The sequence below is a fragment of the Crinia signifera genome, chromosome 11 (genome assembly GCF_055691185.1).
Source record: "Crinia signifera chromosome 11, ASM5569118v1, whole genome shotgun sequence".
NCBI lineage: Eukaryota > Metazoa > Chordata > Amphibia > Anura > Myobatrachidae > Crinia > Crinia signifera.
In genome coordinates, this window is record NC_139227.1 from 84,752,519 (window position 1) to 84,770,319 (window position 17,801).

The following is a 17,801-nucleotide window of genomic DNA, read 5'->3' on the forward strand; positions in this document are numbered from 1 at the left end:
TGGTCCAAAGTAGTAGGATCAATGGGTATTGAAGGCAATTGCCATATATTTGGTTAAAAATCAGGCTGGATAAAGAAAATCAGATCAGGGGTTCACAACCGGTTTACAAATATTGCCCCCCCCATAAGCATAGGCAATCAATAATGGGGATCTAGCCAATATGGAGTCAATAAGACCGGATGTGCACTCTAGGGATCCAAAAACAGTATCCTCTTAGACAGTTGATATACAGGTATGGTCTAGACGGATATCTCAATAAGCCCATTCGCTTATTGAGATATCCTGGGCTTATTGAGATATCCATCTTGACCATATACCAACTTTCTAAGAGGATACTGTTTGTTAGTGATTCATTGTAATTGTATCCCATCAACCTTTGCTGTATACTGCTATGCCCTGTGGGCAGTTTTATTAAATTGTTTTACTATAAATTGAATTAATCTGTTCAACAAGAAAAAGTTTAGCGCACCCTGACACCCCCCCTTCCCCCATCTATTCCAATTCTATAACCGGGTCCTATCTAACAGGGGACCCTATCAGGGTAGCAGCTCTTCTATTTAGTTTTGTTGAGCGCAGTGTGTGTGTTTTTAGAGATATATATATATATATATATATATATATATATATATATATATATATATATAGATAGATAGACCTTTTTGAAAGCAAACATTACCACTCCGCGAAATAGACTTAAAGTGAATTTGTGGTGGGCAGATGTAACCAGCATCCAGGAGCGGAGGCTGCCACACAGAAGCGAGCCTGAATGTGGGGTATCCATGGCAACCCAACAACAACAGGGGTAAGCATGACGATGTAGTGAGGCGACGCCCACTGACATCCGCCCGCACCAGAAGCCGCACTGGACGCAGCTTAGACACTCCACGGAGAGGGGAGGTGAGTCTGCTCACACTGAGTATTTAACTGCTTTTACTATCACTTGCACGTTTGTAAACCTTGAAAAAGGGGTATCCATTCCCCGAAACGTTGGACACCTGAATTAAATCACTTTAAGTCTATTTCGCGGAGTGCCACTGTTTGCTTTCAAAAAGGTCTACATTTACATTCCGGGAGGCACCCGCGGCTGTTGTAGCAGAGTTGGAGTGCGAGGATGAACCTCTCTCTCTCTCTCTCTCTCTCTCTCTCTCTATCTATCTCTCTCTCTCTATATATATATATATATATATATATATATATATATATATATATATATATATATATATATATATATATATATATATATATATATATATATTGAAAGCGCATCATGAGCACAAAGTTGTAAATGATTTACTAAAACAAAGTAAATCATTTACAACTTTCTGCTCATGGTGCACTTTCTCCTTATTTTTCCAAGTATCTGCATCTGGGTCCTAGGTATGGTCTATGGGGAAAAGCTGCACACATAAGGTCTCAATCAACACAGAAGATACTACCTGCACATAAGTATACTTGTAACTATATATATATATATATATATATATATATATATATATATATATATATATATATATATATATATATATATATATATATATATATACAGTATTATTTTTCTGGAAAAATAGGTTTAGGAACTCCAGGTCTGGGGGTGGATCAATTAAATAAAAAGAAACATATATAATAGAGAGAGGTAGGGAGAGATAGATGTATATATTGTATTTAGAAACAAAGGCACTCACATGTGACTAAAATAAAAATTATCTTATGAAAAGTAGATTTTCAGTTCCTGATGATGTCATATTTAATTAGAGGTTCAGGAAATGAGTTCCTGCTGGTTGCTGCTAAAAATTGCACTGTATATATATATATATATATATATATATATATATATATATATATATATATATATATATATATATATATATATAGTGTTTTGGATGAGTGTGGCACTCCAATGGTGTGTCGGAAACCATAAACAAAATAGCCGGTGCCCTCCAAAGATCAAAGCAATGAAGCAGGTATTACAGCGTGGTGACGGCGGCACTCGAATAAAAGACACAAACTGCCAGGGGTATCCCAACGTTTCAAGCCCTTGCGGGCCCTTTATCAAGGTGCAGAAGACTTCTGCACCTTGATAAAGGGCCCGCAAGGGCTTGAAACGTTGGGATACCCCTGGCAGTTTGTGTCTTTTATTCGGGTGCCGCCGTCACCACGCTGTATATATATATATATATATATATATATATATATATATATATAATTTTAATCTGTACTTGAATTCTTACGTTTAGTTGTAGTCTTAGGAGAAGTTGAAGCTGTAGTTGTTATCGTGGAAGAAGTTGTAATTTCTGGAGTAGTTGTAGACTTAGAAATAGTGGTTGTTGATGTCGATGTTGTTGTAGTCTTTGTAGAGGTGGAAGTTGTTGCCTTTGGAGTAGTTGTAGTAACAGTTGATGTTGGTGATGTAGACGTGGTACTCTGAGTTGATGTTTGTGTGGTCTTTGTAGTTGTGGGAGTAGATGTTGTTGGAGAAGTTGTAGTCTTAGTAACAGTGGTTGAAGGTGATGTAGATGTTTGTGTACTCTGAGTCGATGTTGTTGTGGTCTTTGTAGAGGTGGAAGTAGTTGGCTTTGGAGTAGTTGTAGTAACAGTGGATGTTGGTGATGTAGACGTGGTACTCTGAGTTGATGTTTGTGTGGTCTTTGTAGTTGTGGGAGTAGATGTCGCTGGAGAAGTTGTAGTCTTAGTAACAGTGGTTGAAGGTGATGTAGATGTTTGTGTACTCTGAGTTGATGTTGTTGTGGTCTTTGTAGAGGTGGAAGTAGTTGGCTTTGGAGTAGTTGTAGTAACAGTGGATGTTGGTGATGTAGACGTGGTACTCTGAGTTGATGTTTGTGTGGTCTTTGTAGTTGTGGGAGTAGATGTCGCTGGAGAAGTTGTAGTCTTAGTAACAGTGGTTGAAGGGGATGTAGATGTTTGTGTACTCTGAGTCGATGTTGTTGTGGTCTTTGTAGAGGTGGAAGTAGTTGGCTTTGGAGTAGTTGTAGTAACAGTGGATGTTGGTGATGTAGACGTGGTACTCTGAGTTGATGTTTGTGTGGTCTTTGTAGTTGTGGGAGTAGATGTCGCTGGAGAAGTTGTAGTCTCAGTAACAGTGGTTGAAGGTGATGTAGATGTTTGTGTACTCTGAGTCGATGTTGTTGTGGTCTTTGTAGAGGTGGAAGTAGTTGGCTTTGGAGTAGTTGTAGTAACAGTGGATGTTGGTGATGTAGACGTGGTACTCTGAGTTGATGTTTGTGTGGTCTTTGTAGTTGTGGGAGTAGATGTCACTGGAGAAGTTGTAGTCTCAGTAACAGTGGTTGAAGGTGATGTAGATGTTTGTGTACTCTGAGTCGATGTTGTTGTGGTCTTTGTAGAGGTGGAAGTAGTTGGCTTTGGAGTAGTTGTAGTAACAGTGGATGTTGGTGATGTAGACGTGGTACTCTGAGTTGATGTTTGTGTGGTCTTTGTAGTTGTGGGAGTATATGTCGCTGGAGAAGTTGTAGTCTTAGTAACAGTGGTTGAAGGTGATGTAGATGTTTGTGTACTCTGAGTCGATGTTGTTGTGGTCTTTGTAGAGGTGGAAGTAGTTGGCTTTGGAGTAGTTGTAGTAACAGTGGATGTTGGTGATGTAGACGTGGTACTCTGAGTTGATGTTTGTGTGGTCTTTGTAGTTGTGGGAGTAGATGTCGCTGGAGAAGTTGTAGTCTCAGTAACAGTGGTTGAAGGTGATGTAGATGTTTGTGTAATCTGAGTCGATGTTGTTGTGGTCTTTGTAGAGGTGGAAGTAGTTGGCTTTGGAGTAGTTGTAGTAACAGTGGATGTTGGTGATGTAGACGTGGTACTCTGAGTTGATGTTTGTGTGGTCTTTGTAGTTGTGGGAGTAGATGTCGCTGGAGAAGTTGTAGTCTTAGTAACAGTGGTTGAAGGTGATGTAGATGTTTGTGTACTCTGAGTCGATGTTGTTGTGGTCTTTGTAGAGGTGGAAGTAGTTGGCTTTGGAGTAGTTGTAGTAACAGTGGATGTTGGTGATGTAGACGTGGTACTCTGAGTTGATGTTTGTGTGGTCTTTGTAGTTGTGGGAGTAGATGTCACTGGAGAAGTTGTAGTCTCAGTAACAGTGGTTGAAGGTGATGTAGATGTTTGTGTACTCTGAGTCGATGTTGTTGTGGTCTTTGTAGAGGTGGAAGTAGTTGGCTTTGGAGTAGTTGTAGTAACAGTGGATGTTGGTGATGTAGACGTGGTACTCTGAGTTGATGTTTGTGTGGTCTTTGTAGTTGTGGGAGTAGATGTCGCTGGAGAAGTTGTAGTCTTAGTAACAGTGGTTGAAGGTGATGTAGATGTTTGTGTACTCAGAGTCGATGTTGTTGTGGTCTTTGTAGAGGTGGAAGTAGTTGGCTTTGGAGTAGTTGTAGTAACAGTGGATGTTGGTGATGTAGACGTGGTACTCTGAGTTGATGATGGTGTGGTCTTTGTAGTTGTGGGAGTAGATGTCGCTGGAGAAGTTGTAGTCTTAGTAACAGTGGTTGTTGGTGATGTAGATGTTGTTGTACTGGGAGTTGATGTAGTTGTGGGAGTAGATGTCGCTGGAGAAGTTGTAGTCTTAGTAACAGTGGTTGAAGGTGATGTAGATGTTTGTGTACTCTGAGTCGATGTTGTTGTGGTCTTTGTAGAGGTGGAAGTAGTTGGCTTTGGAGTAGTTGTAGTAACAGTGGATGTTGGTGATGTAGACGTGGTACTCTGAGTTGATGATGGTGTGGTCTTTGTAGTTGTGGGAGTAGATGTCGCTGGAAAAGTTGTAGTCTTAGTAACAGTGGTTGTTGGTGATGTAGATGTTGTTGTACTGGGAGTTGATGTAGTTGTGGGAGTAGATGTCGCTGAAGAAGTTGTAGTCTTAGTAACAGTGGTTGTTGGTGATGTAGATGTTGTTGTACTGGGAGTTGATGTAGTTGTGGGAGTAGTTGTAGAATTAGTAACAGTGGATGTTGGTGATGTAGATGTTGTTGTAGTGTGAGTTGATGTACTTGTGGGAGTAGATGTCGCTGGAGAAGTTGTAGTCTTAGTAACAGTGGTTGAAGGTGATGTAGATGTTTGTGTACTCTGAGTCGATGATGTTGTGGTCTTTGTAGAGGTGAAAGTAGTTGGCTTTGGAGTAGTTGTAGTAACAGTTGATGTTGGTGATGTAGACGTGGTACTCTGAGTTGATGATGGTGTGGTCTTTGTAGTTGTGGGAGTAGATGTCGCTGGAGAAGTTGTAGTCTTAGTAACAGTGGTTGTTGGTGATGTAGATGTTGTTGTACTGGGAGTTGATGTAGTTGTGGGAGTAGATGTCGCTGGAGAAGTTGTAGTCTTAGTAACAGTGGTTGAAGGTGATGTAGATGTTTGTGTACTCTGAGTCGATGTTGTTGTGGTCTTTGTAGAGGTGAAAGTAGTTGGCTTTGGAGTAGTTGTAGTAACAGTTGATGTTGGTGATGTAGATGTGGTACTCTGAGTTGATGATGGTGTGGTCTTTGTAGTTGTGGGAGTAGATGTCGCTGGAGAAGTTGTAGTCTTAGTAACAGTGGTTGAAGGTGATGTAGATGTTTGTGTACTCTGAGTCGATGATGTTGTGGTCTTTGTAGAGGTGGAAGTAGTTGGCTTTGAAGTAGTTGTAGTAACAGTTGATGTTGGTGATGTAGATGTGGTACTCTGAGTTGTTGTTGGTGTGGTCTTTGTAGTTGTGGGAGTAGATGTCGCTGTAGAAGTTGTAGTCTTAGTAACAGTGGTTGTTGGTGATGTAGATGTTATTGTACTGGGAGTTGATGTAGTTGTGGGAGTAGTTGTAGACTTAGTAACAGTGGTTGTTGGTGATGTAGATGTTGTTGTAGTGTGAGTTGATGTACTTGTGGGAGTAGATGTTTCTGGAGTAGTTGTAGTCTTAGTAACAGTGGTTGTTGGTGATGTAGACAAGGACGTTGTTGTATTTTGAGTTGCGGTGGTTGTTGCAGTGCTTTGAGGAGTTGTAGTGAAGCAGTATTCTGGGAGTGGCAGGCAACAGTATACACTTATCTCATAATTGTAACACACAGAAAGAAACCCAGATTGGTCTTTGTTTTTGCAGATGAGCCCATATGAGACATCACATGACAAACTCTGTCCCAGGTCATCCAGTGGTGTATCTGGGAAATTCACAGCTCTACAGGAAATATTATCTGGCTTCTCACACAGATGATATCCAGCATTTCTGATATTTTCATAGGTCTCATAATCTCCTCCAGTGGAAATAAATGTGGGATAACTCACATCATACCAAACTGACCACGAACACTCAGGAACACAGGAAGCTAAAGAAAAAGAATATTTATACATTTATATATATATATATATAAATACATCAGGTATATTTATAATAAAGTGAATTTGTATTTGCAAATTGAGGCCAGAGGAATCATTTGTGGTGTTCAGGTGTGAATTTATACTTTGTCACCAAAGTATAAATTCCTTCTCAGATAGTAGTAGTTGTATGCTGTACTATAATATTATCATGCTGCTTCCAAGTCCTGTCACTAAAAAGCAGCTGGCCATGTACGAAGTGTCTTCGGGGAAGCCCAGAATCTTTGGGAATGCTGGGCATGCACCTGGAGTGATAAAAGTAAAGGCATCTCACACACCCTTTCCTGCAAACCCACAAGCCTTTCTGGTTGTACATACCCTAGTTGTGTGTGGGGTCTACTTTAGCGCCCCACATGGAACCGACTGAGAACACTAAAATCTTTAGTAATTTAATGCTTTAGAAAAGTAGGTGTTGCGGATGACAATCCGACGGTCATTAGCCCAAAAACAGAATCCCGACTGTTAAATGACAACAGCCAGGATCCTAAATGACAGGTACTACTCTCCTTTGTCCATGTCCTCCACAGAGGCAGAACAGAAACTGTGGTGAGCGCAGCGAGCCACCAAGCCCGCAGTGTGGAGAGCGCAGCAAGCCCATAAGCGCTATCTTTTACTATATCCTCGTGTGTGTACACTAAATATCGTTAACAATGTGCAGGAGCATGCATTGTTATGACCCGTCATGTCTGATGAATATGCAGGTCAACTTGGCGATATACAGTAGGCAACGGCCCGTGTTCAGCGGGTCCCGGTAATGTTACTGATTGATATTGTTAACTTTATTGGCCACGGACAGCATCTGGTAGTGTGTTTGGGGCTTCAAAGTGACTAAAATAATTTTATCTGGTTCTGAACAACCAATCCAAGGCACCCTGCAAGTGTCCAGAGGCACCCCAGGGTGCCATGGAACACCGTTTGGGAACCACTGCTCTAATATCACAAAGGAGTAAAGTGTCTGTGCTAGACAGCTAGACACTGAAATCCTCAGGAGGGAGAGAGGAAAACAGACTCAATAACTGTCCTGTAAACATATTTCCCTTTAAGACCTCACCTCAGACCCGGTAACCACTTGGCTCATCTAGTCTTTTATTTTTTATCCTTTAGCTATAATTGCCACTCTTTTTTTATTCTAAAGCTGAGCAAACACTACACAATGGGGTGCGAATTCGCAGCCTTGCGAGTCCACCAAACCCCGCCCGGCGAACGACCGCCCCCCTGCTGCCCCCTCTAAATGCGGCTTTGCCAGAACAGCTGCGAATGGATATTTTGCATAAATATCCATTCGCATGGCTCGGGAAACCGCCCACATCTTTCGATGGTCACCGACCATCGAATGATGTTTAGCGTGCACGCATATATAAGTGACTTTTCAGTTGCGTATATATGCGTGCACGCTGGCGTGGATACGGCCGGGCAGCTGACATCCGGTGATGTCAGCTACCCGCCCCCCACACCCGCGTCACTGCCTCATCACCATGAGAACGCTGGGCGTTCTCATGGGAACGCCCATGGAACGCTGGGCGTTCCCATATGGTAGTGGGGCAGCCCGGTGCCCCCCGCCCATCTCCACCCCCCCCCCCACGCCGGCATGGGTGTGTGCACCCGGCGACCTGAAAAGTCGCCGTGGGTGCACGCACCATACGCCTGCACATGCGCAGATACCCGCATGCGCAGATGCACAACATTGGTACTACGTGCGAATGCACGCAGTACCGAAAGGATCTGAATCAGGCCCAATGTGTGTACCCAGTGATGTCTATATGGACAGGACCCAACAAGTGCATGCACTCTGCAGCATGGCCATCGTTAACAATGTCCTCTGTCTTCTGTGCATGCAGGACGATGGAAGACATTGTTAATGACCCAAGGAGCGCACATGTTTTTTAAAGGGACAATCACTTACAAGGCAATTCCATGTCTTGTAAGTGATTGCCTCTCACACTGCCACTGAAACCTACATTTAGTGTTTGGGTTTTTGATACTCAAATACATTTATTTGCATTTTTTTTACATTAAACTGTGGTTGTCTCATTCATGACCACACCTAGAGCCTCAGTCATTTGTTTTACACCACCTGTTGCATCGCTTTGCGTCATCTGCAAAAAGGCCTATTTTCCTTTTGATACCATTGCAATGTCACCAACAAATATATTAAAGAGCAATGGTCCAGGTATTAATCCCTAGGGTACTCCGCGGGTAAAATTTCCCTCTCCCTTGCTTCCACTTTTGTACAGTGGAACTAAGGGCCTGATTCAGGTTGGTTTGTAAAGGACATTTGGTTTGCTAATGGACACTACAGGTGTGGCAAATGTAACATACATATAGAGTTAGATTTGGGTGAGTTATATTGTTTCTTTGCAGGGTTAATACTGGCAGATTTATTTTTAGATATTGATATCAGTTCGAAGTACACACCCCGCCCAAATCTAACTCTCTCTGCACATGTTACATCAGCCCTACCTGCAGTGCACATGGTTTTGTCAATTAGCAAACCAAATGTGCTTTGCAAACCAACCTGAATTACCCCCTAAATTCACTATTTTCCAGTCCTGTAGAATAGTAACTGTAGCAAGTGACTGGTTGAATTATTCTGTAAATGGTCATTCTGTAACAGCTCATCTTTTTTTTTTTTTATGAATGTCCATGCAACTTAACTGTAGCAACTTCTCCTCTTCTTCTGTAGTGAATACTGAGCAAAAATAATTTAAATGACCTGCCTTGTCTTCCTTCACAAAACTCTTACTCCCTGTCTTAAGTCCTATTATTCCTCCATTTGATTTTTTAAATTCACTTATATACTTAACAAAAATGTTTTACCCCCTTTATCCTCAGACTGAGCCATTTTCTCTCCAGTTTCTGCCTTCGCATGCTAGATCAACTTTTTGTCTTTTTTTTTACATAGGCTTAAATATCTTAAAGGCCATCTCTTTTTCTTTCACATATGTTGATAAGTAACCTCTTTTATAAACCATACTGGCTTCCACTTCCTGGTTCTTACATAGCATCAGCATAGGTCTGTTGCTTTCAGGATTGCACTATTTTTTACTCACTTCTCCTGCACTCCTTTAAATTTCCTCCAATCTGTCAATGTATTAGTAACACATTCCCCATCTGTGCAGGGTGTGGTATAGGGTTCCAACAGTCGGGATCCCGACAGTCATTAGCCTGACGTTGGGATCCCGACTGGCCGAACAGAGAGCATGGCAAGCACAACAAAGCCCCTTGCGAGCTCACTGCGCTCACGATGCTGCAGGCATGGTGGCTCGCTGCGCTCGCCACCTATTCTATTCTTCCTCTATGGGGGTCGTGGACTCCCACGAGGGAGAATAGCCGGTGGCCATCGGGATCCCCTCTGACGGTGTTTTAACAGTCAGGATCCCAAAGTCGGGTAAATGACTGTCGGGACCCCGTTCGGCACCCTTCTGTGCAGTCACCCATCCTAAAATCCAACACCTTTGTGTTAGGTTTTAGGATGTTGAAGCCTGGTCACTGGATCCTAGATTCTCACCCATAAATACTGTACAGTATGTCTGATAGCTTATCACCATTTGTTTGTATTAAAGCTTATTATGGGCCTTATTCTAGTTCACTCTTTCTGACAAAATCCTTCTTAGATGGACAAAACCATGTGCACTGCAGGGGAGCAGATGTAAAATGTGCAGAGATAATTAGATTTGGGTGAGTTATTTTGTTTCTGTGCAGGGAAAATACTGACTGCTTTATTTTTACACTGATCTCATATATAGATCTCACTTTGAAGTAAAACCCCACCCAAATCTAATTCTCTCTGCACAATTAATATCTGCCCCACCTGCAGTGCACATGGTTTTGTCCATCTAAGAAGGTTTTTGTCAGAAAGAGTGAACTAGAATAAGGCCCTATGTGTCTCTGCAAGTTATCTTCCTAATCAATTGTCATTTTAGAAAATAAGAATTTAGAAATTTGCCCATTGAAGTTGAACTTGCAAAATAACTAGAGATGTGCAGTTTCTGATTTACTCTGATTTATAGATTTCAAAGCAGGATTTTATTGGCTATCAACTTTCAACAACTGTCATGTGATTTGGGATAGCCAATAAGATCCTACTTTGAAAGCAGAGTAAATCAGAACCCGCACATCTATAAAAATAACCTTTCCAATTTACATCAGGTAAAATATCCCATGATTATAATCTCTCCCTTTAAAGCCATTTTAGTGATTTCCAGCAATAGATGTTGGTTCAATTCCTGCTCTCGACCTGGTGGTCTATAAATCCCACCAGTTTGAATTGTGTCTTTCTTTCCCATTTTTATGGTCCTCCAATGGGCCTCGATTTTTCAATCAATATTTTCCATTAAAGTAGCATTTATGTTTTCTTTTATTATGATTCTCCTCCTCCTTTTTCATTGTCCTTCCTAAGTATATTGTATCCTGATATAGCTATCTTTCAGTCACAATTCTCATTGTACCATGTCTCTGTAATAGCCCCAATCTCTAATTCATCCCTTGTCAGTACAGAATGAGTCTCTCTTATCCGTGTATTCCAAAAAACAAAATATTCAGAAAACTGTGGTTTTTCAGAATATTTCAGGGTTGTTTTGTGTCCCCTGCCTTTTTTTTTTTTCATACTTACCTTATCCCCTGGTGTCCTCTTCAGCAGCATCACCAGTCCCAAGAATGCATTGTGCGGGCGCGCCTTTGACATCACCGGCTCACTGCACCCCTGGGACCGAAGATGCCACCGTGGACACCAGGGGACACCGTGGATATCGGGGGACCATCAGGGCACCGCCGGGGGACCATATAAGTATGAAAAAATTATTCCAAAATCCGCAAAAATCTCTTATCCAAATTGCTCGTGGTCCCAAGCATTTCAGATAAGGGATACTCAACCTGTATTGCAATTAAATGTGGAATTTTGTCTACTAATCTCCTAACATTTGTGTACATAGCCTTAAGACTTTTGTTTGTGCATCTGTTATTCCTAGCACTGGTAACACAGTGCATAACAGAATATAATGTTGAAATGACCTGTTTGCTGATGTTGTTCAATGTTTATTTTTTTATACTGTTCAGAAACACTTGTGTCCATTAATACATGGCTGCACCTCACTAAGGGCCAGATGTATCAAGCTTCAAAAGTGATAAAATAGAGAGTGATAAACAACCAGCCAATCAGCTCCTACCTGTCATTTTTCAAAACCAGCCTGTAACATGGCAGGTAGGAGCTGATTGGCTGGTTGTTTATCACTCTCCATTTTATCACTTTTGAAGCTTAGTACATCTGGCCCTCTATCTAAGTAAGCCTGATAAAGACAGATCCTTCTTTCCAATCCCCTAACCAGGACTCTACTCTGAAATACATTACAGAGGTTTTAAAAGAGAAAACTGAAGGCTTTTCAATGTAGTTAAATCAGGGTTGACCGGGAGGGTCACGAAAATTGGCTCTGCCCCCTGATCGTGGTGTCTCCCCCCTGACCGAAGCGTTTAAATAACCTGATCTGCCTATCTCCGAGGAGGGGGTGGGGCTAAAGTGTCATAATTGCGTAATTTTTGTCCCTCCACGGAGATTGGTAAATCAGGGTATTTTCCATCCGGGGGGGGGGGGGGGGGTTGTTGGGTCTAAATGACGTCACGCTAAAGCCCCGCTCCCTAAGTGCTGCTGAAAGTCTCTTCTCTGGGCTTTTCTGGGAGAGTAGACTACAAAAGTCGGCAACCCTGAGTTAAATGTAACTTCTGGTCAGAGAGGCAGGTTATGTCTACAAGATAGATGATCCTGTCAGACTGCCAACTGCCGACCTTCTGTAAGGAGCAGGTCTCATGAAAATATGCAGCCAATATATGTGCAGAAGCTGGAGACAGGGGACTTTTCTGGAGTGCCCTAATGCTGGGGCTGCGTCTGATAGCTGGGAGTGCGTGCATGCACCACCCTAACTGATGATGCCTGAATCAAATATTGATACTAGTGTCAAGCAATGAAACATGTTAAAAGCTAAGTAAGGACATCTGAAGGTGCAAGAATGCCACTAATGAAAAACAAATTTCTAATGTAAACACAGCACGCAAGCAATATTTCTACAACAACAAGTATGACGCCACAGGACTTACATTTGCAGGCATTCTGGTAGCAGCAGCCATCAGGTGAATAGACAGGATATTGTATTGCTCCATTAGGACAAGTGTTCGTCAAGACAGAAGGACATTTCACTGGCACTTTAATAATCACATTATTCCCAAGACATGTGGCCACTGTACAGTTGTTAATTAGCCATGTCTCATTATACTGTATTGAAAGAATATGAAAATAAAGATTAAGATGTATGCCTATATTTTACCATAACACATTTTAACATGGGGCCTATCTAGGCAAGATACTGGTTTGGGGTCCTCCTCCCTCCAACAGTCCATAGCACGATAGGCCTGATACAATGTCTGGCAGTAGGTTGGGAAGCAGGAAGACAATGCTGCCTGGTCGCTCTGTTTGTGTGTGGTTCACAATCAGAGCGACCGGGCAGCATTCACTACTGCCTCCCATGAAGCCTACAAACCAATTTCCCCCAGCTGCCCATTGAGCCCATACTGTACATTAAGATGGCCCTGGATAAGTCTATAAAAAACTCAACAACAAAAAAAAATCTAAAAAGGCAGCCCAGCTCTAGGACAGCATTATATTTAGAGATGAAGAAAAGAGTACGGAGAAGGTATGGAATGGCTCATGATCCAAAGCATACCACATCTGTAAAACATGGAGGAGGCAGCGTGGTGGCATGTTCCTGCATGGCATCCAGTGGTACTTGTGTTTATTGCTGATGTGACAAAAGACAGTAGCACCTGAATGATTTCTGAAAGTCATAGGGATATACAGGTTGGGTATTTGTTAGCTGGATATCTGTTTTCCAAATTATTCCAGAAAAACATAATTTCCGGAATGTAATTTTTTTTTAGATCTGTAACCGGCACTTTTGGGGACATGATATGTAACTGGGCGCAATGTTTCAAAAAGAAACAAGAAAAAGGATTGTCCCTGGTGTGGTGCACCTGTCACAGAAATAGTCAAACAATAAAATTTAACCTTTATTTATTAATCTAAAACTTGTGAAATATAAAACACACATGAAACATAGTGAGAGTGATGAACAAAAGATAGAATAGGTGTGTTAAAAGGACGGTGGCTACTTGGCAACACACTGTTATCTGTTCTGGTTCAGTGTATATTGTGTTGTGTAATGTCACAGGTTGTGGTATTTATACCACTTGAAGAGAGGGTTGCGAATGCCTAACTCTCTGTAAAGTGGGTTAAACTGCCTTTAAGCTGTGAGTCTCGTATCCCCTACTTGTGGGGATAGATACTGTATTTAATGTAATATTTCTGTATCAATAAAGTTTTACGGAGACAGTGTTAATTATAGCAGCCTCAGGACTGCAGGGATTATGGTCACCAAATGACCTCGAGTTACACGCTTGTCAATATGCTGACACGCTCCCAAACTCATATATATGGGGATGTGCGGGGTTTATGTATTTATAGGTGGTTAAATTCCACACATGGGACAAGAGGGATGTTGAAAGCACTCAAGGTCAATAAGTCAGTACATGTATATAGTTATATTACAGGCAGAAGGGTGTGGTGCAGCTCAGATAAAGTGGAGCAATCACCCGATATTCTCAACACCGTGGCTGTATGGTAATGATCTTAAATCCTGATGCCCACATTGTAATGCTGCCTGTGCGCCCTAGAGTTACCCGTTTATCAGTATAATACCAGGTTCATAAGATCATACATATAGATATATGTGCAGAGTTTGTTGTGTTTATGAGTGGTTATAATTCTACATTTAGGAAAAAATAAGAATAAGGCACAGTCTAAGGTACTGGGATAACCATACATACATGTAATGAGCAGACAAATGTGGTGCAACTTAAATAAATAGATAAGTAAATCAAACAGACAGTGCTGTCAGCACAATGGCTGTGTAGTTTATAATTTTGGTGCCCACTTTATGTAGACACTAGATTGGTTGTGACTCAAAAGTTACTAATAGTCTCAGCACCGTGGCTGCGTATACTGAGTCTCCAAGGCTAGTGCTACAATGTTGCCTGGGCAGACATCTAGTATATTGTAACAGTGTCTGTCACAGGCTTATGAGGTGACTCTTGCTCCGGTGTATGCCTGAGCTGCTATTTATCTGGAGGTGCGTGACAGCACTGCTGCCTGGGTAGACATAGGTGTCTGTCTTAGCCAGGAATGTGCCAGCAGTTAACAGCGCAGCTCCCAGATTTTAAATGATTGCGGCAGAACCATGAGACCGGGTTTTTAAATGTAAACCTGTGGGAGAAAATACAGATCAAAATGCATTCCTAACAGACATGCGTTGCCAAACAGCGCACCGCTAGCCGGCGCACGCTTCGCATTAGCTTTTTCAAGGCTGTCCCTGATATGTAACTGGCACTACTGGGGAAATGATATGTACACTAACTGGCATTGAATCTGAGCAAGAAAATGATTGCTTAGCATTTAAATTCAGTGCATGAGATAGCACACAAACTTTTTCTTCATGCACACATAAAACTAGTGATGTGCAGGTCCGGTTTTACTCGGATTTACTCGGATTTACCCGGAACTCAAAACAGGATCTTATTGGCTATATGCTGGCACATGTTTTGGAGCAAAAACATGTGACAGCATATAGCCAATAAGATCCCGTTTTGAGTTCCGGGTTAATCCGAGTAAATCCGAGTAAAACTGGACCTGCACATCTCAACATAAAACATATTGTGTGTACAGTATTTCATGTGTTTGATGTATTTATACGTGTTCAGTGTGATTTCCCAACATTCAAAATAAAGACGGTCAAAATACCAACAAGCATTGGCAGACAGTCAAAATCCAACATGTTCAAAATGGTGACATTCATTATGTCGACGTGTTCATAATAGCGGCACGGCCAAATGCCAACATGCCAAAAAAGTCAACATGGTTTTGTGTGTGTCTATGTCGCTTTTGATGTAACTATACCCACTTGGATTGCAAAGTAAAAACAAGTCGGTTTCATAGAAAATTGAATGTTAACTTTTTGACATTTTTACATGTCGGCATTTAGTCCGTGTTGGCATTTTGACCATGTTGGCATAACGTCAGCTTATGGAAGGTGTCAGTGTTTTGACTGTCTGCCAATGGTTGTTGAGATTTTGAACATTGGTATTTTGACTGTCGGTAAATTGACTGCAACCCCTCTATACAACATAAAGGCATTCTATGTTTACACATGAGTCCTGTCCTCAAGAGACCTAATTGAAATATAAAAGAAATACAGAATAGTCCGTTATATAAGGGTTAACCTGTACTCTCTTCCTAGATTCAGTCTTAGGGTGGTATTCAATGTCGCCGCTATTTCTGACAGGGCAAATAGCAGCCACCGCTGAAGCCTATTCAATGGGCAATCACCCAAAACATAATGGGAAAGCAAACCTGGCATATTCTTAAATAAATTCTGCAGGTGCGGGGAGTGTAGCTGCTATGGGGCCCAGAGCTCAAAGGTTATTACGTATGTTACTTATGTTATATATAAGGTTACGTATGTTATATATATTTTTCACCATCGGATGGTAAATAGGGGCCCTTACAAACATTTGCTATGGGGCCTACAGATATCTAGTTACGCCACTGTTGAGTCAATTACCTAATCTCAACCTGATCTTGTATACATTGTATTTGCTAAAGACAATACTAAAGGCAGACATATGGGGCCAAGTGTAATAAGGTGTGAGTATCAGAAGGTGAGAGATTTTGGGTGAGTTTTCCCATTTTTTCTATCTATATCTATATATATATATAGCAATGGTAGACACCTGCGCCTTCAGTGTTTAACAGAATATATACAATATGTATATCCTTAAATAATAAAGTGATATGAAGTTATTATTTAAGGATATACATACATACATACATACATACATAGAGTATTGTATAAATTCTGTTAAACACTGAAGGCGCAGGTGTCTACCATTGCTACATATTGAAATTGGCCACATCGGAAAACGTGGCACCCTGAGACTTTCTGCTGCCACTTGTATCATCTTGGAGTGTTTTTTTATATTTAAATTTTTTGCACAATTTTCTAAATATAGGGAAATAAATTCCTTTCACAAATTAACACTATAAGTGAAGGCACTGTATTTAGTGCATTAAATTAGCATCCTAACCTTGAGGGTCGTTAGCGCTTAGTGCACCACACAATACACACACACACACACACATATATATGGAATGGGATCATTCGTCAGACTGCATTTAGGTCTACAGTCATTAGGTCGACCCCACTAGGTCGACTGGCAGGAAGGTCGACCTGACTTAAGGTCGACATGGGCCAAGGTCGACATGACTTAAGGTCGAATTTGCATAAAGGTCGACATGAGGAAGGTCGACTGGTCATAAGGTCGACATGGGTTTTTCACTGTTTTTTGATCCGAATCACAGTCGACATGGACACAGTTGGCAATGAGAATCGGACCCTCGCATCGCTCGCTTCGCTCGCGATGCTTCGGGCACGGTGCCTCGCTGCGCTCGGCACACTATTTTATTCTCCCACCACGCCCTAGTGGATGGTAGGGCATGAAATACCGCCTGTCGGCACATGTCGGCTCAAAAAACAGTGAAAAACCCATGTCGACCTTATGACCAGTCGACCTTCCTCATGTCGAACTTTATGCAAATTCGACCTTAAGTCATGTCGACCTTGGCCCATGTCGACCTTAAGTCAGGTCGACCTTCCTGCCAGTCGACCTAGTGGGGTCGACCTAATGACTGTAGACCTAAATGCAGTCTGACGAATGACCGCATCCCCATATATATGTGCCGCTCCTTGTTAGCTACCGTATTCTACATTCATCTCCCGGAGGGCACCCAGGTCGCTGATAACTGTGAGGTCGAGTGCCGGACTGATTTGGACTGTATATATATATATATATATATATATATATAAAGAGAGAGAGAGAGAGACACAAAGAGAGAGAACACATATTTCAGAATCCAGCCATATATGTGATATTGATTGCTTTCAGCTAACTTATTTAAACTTGCAGGCAAGGAGCGGTGCCCCTTGTGTGCTGGAGCCTGGTGACAGATGACTCCATTGTCTCCCAGAGTTCTGCCCCTGGTTTGGTGTGTGTGTGTTTGTGCCTTTGACTAAAATGATCACATACAGAATACCTACCTACATTCATTATATCAATTACCTTTCTTGGAGGACAACCTGGTATTTCCTTAGTTGTCTGAGGAGTGGTTGTGGGGCAAGGTTCATTAATCGTAATAATGTTACAAGTCGCATTACAAAATCTATAGTAACATGTAAAATTATCCTGTTGGTGGTCAATAATGACATCTGCGAAAAAGAAAATGAATCAATCTTTCAATCTAGGAGAAGTAAGGATCCCAACAATAAAATATAGAGAATTTTGCGCACAATATT

The 17,801-nt window shown here is 41.6% G+C and overlaps 1 protein-coding gene across 1 annotated transcript in view; it reads right to left on the bottom strand.

The window, feature by feature from the left end:
• LOC146045086 (uncharacterized) overlaps nucleotides 1–17,801 on the bottom strand; it is a 62,951-nt gene that overhangs the window by 28,406 nt on the left and 16,744 nt on the right. Inside the window, exons 8-10 of the mRNA XM_083163770.1 lie at nucleotides 17,569–17,714; nucleotides 12,442–12,616; nucleotides 2,229–6,305 (exon numbers count right to left, since the gene is read on the bottom strand). Of these exons, the coding sequence (XP_083019896.1) occupies nucleotides 2,229–6,305; nucleotides 12,442–12,616; nucleotides 17,569–17,714 (4,398 nt within the window). The remainder of the gene's footprint in view (nucleotides 1–2,228; nucleotides 6,306–12,441; nucleotides 12,617–17,568; nucleotides 17,715–17,801) is intronic.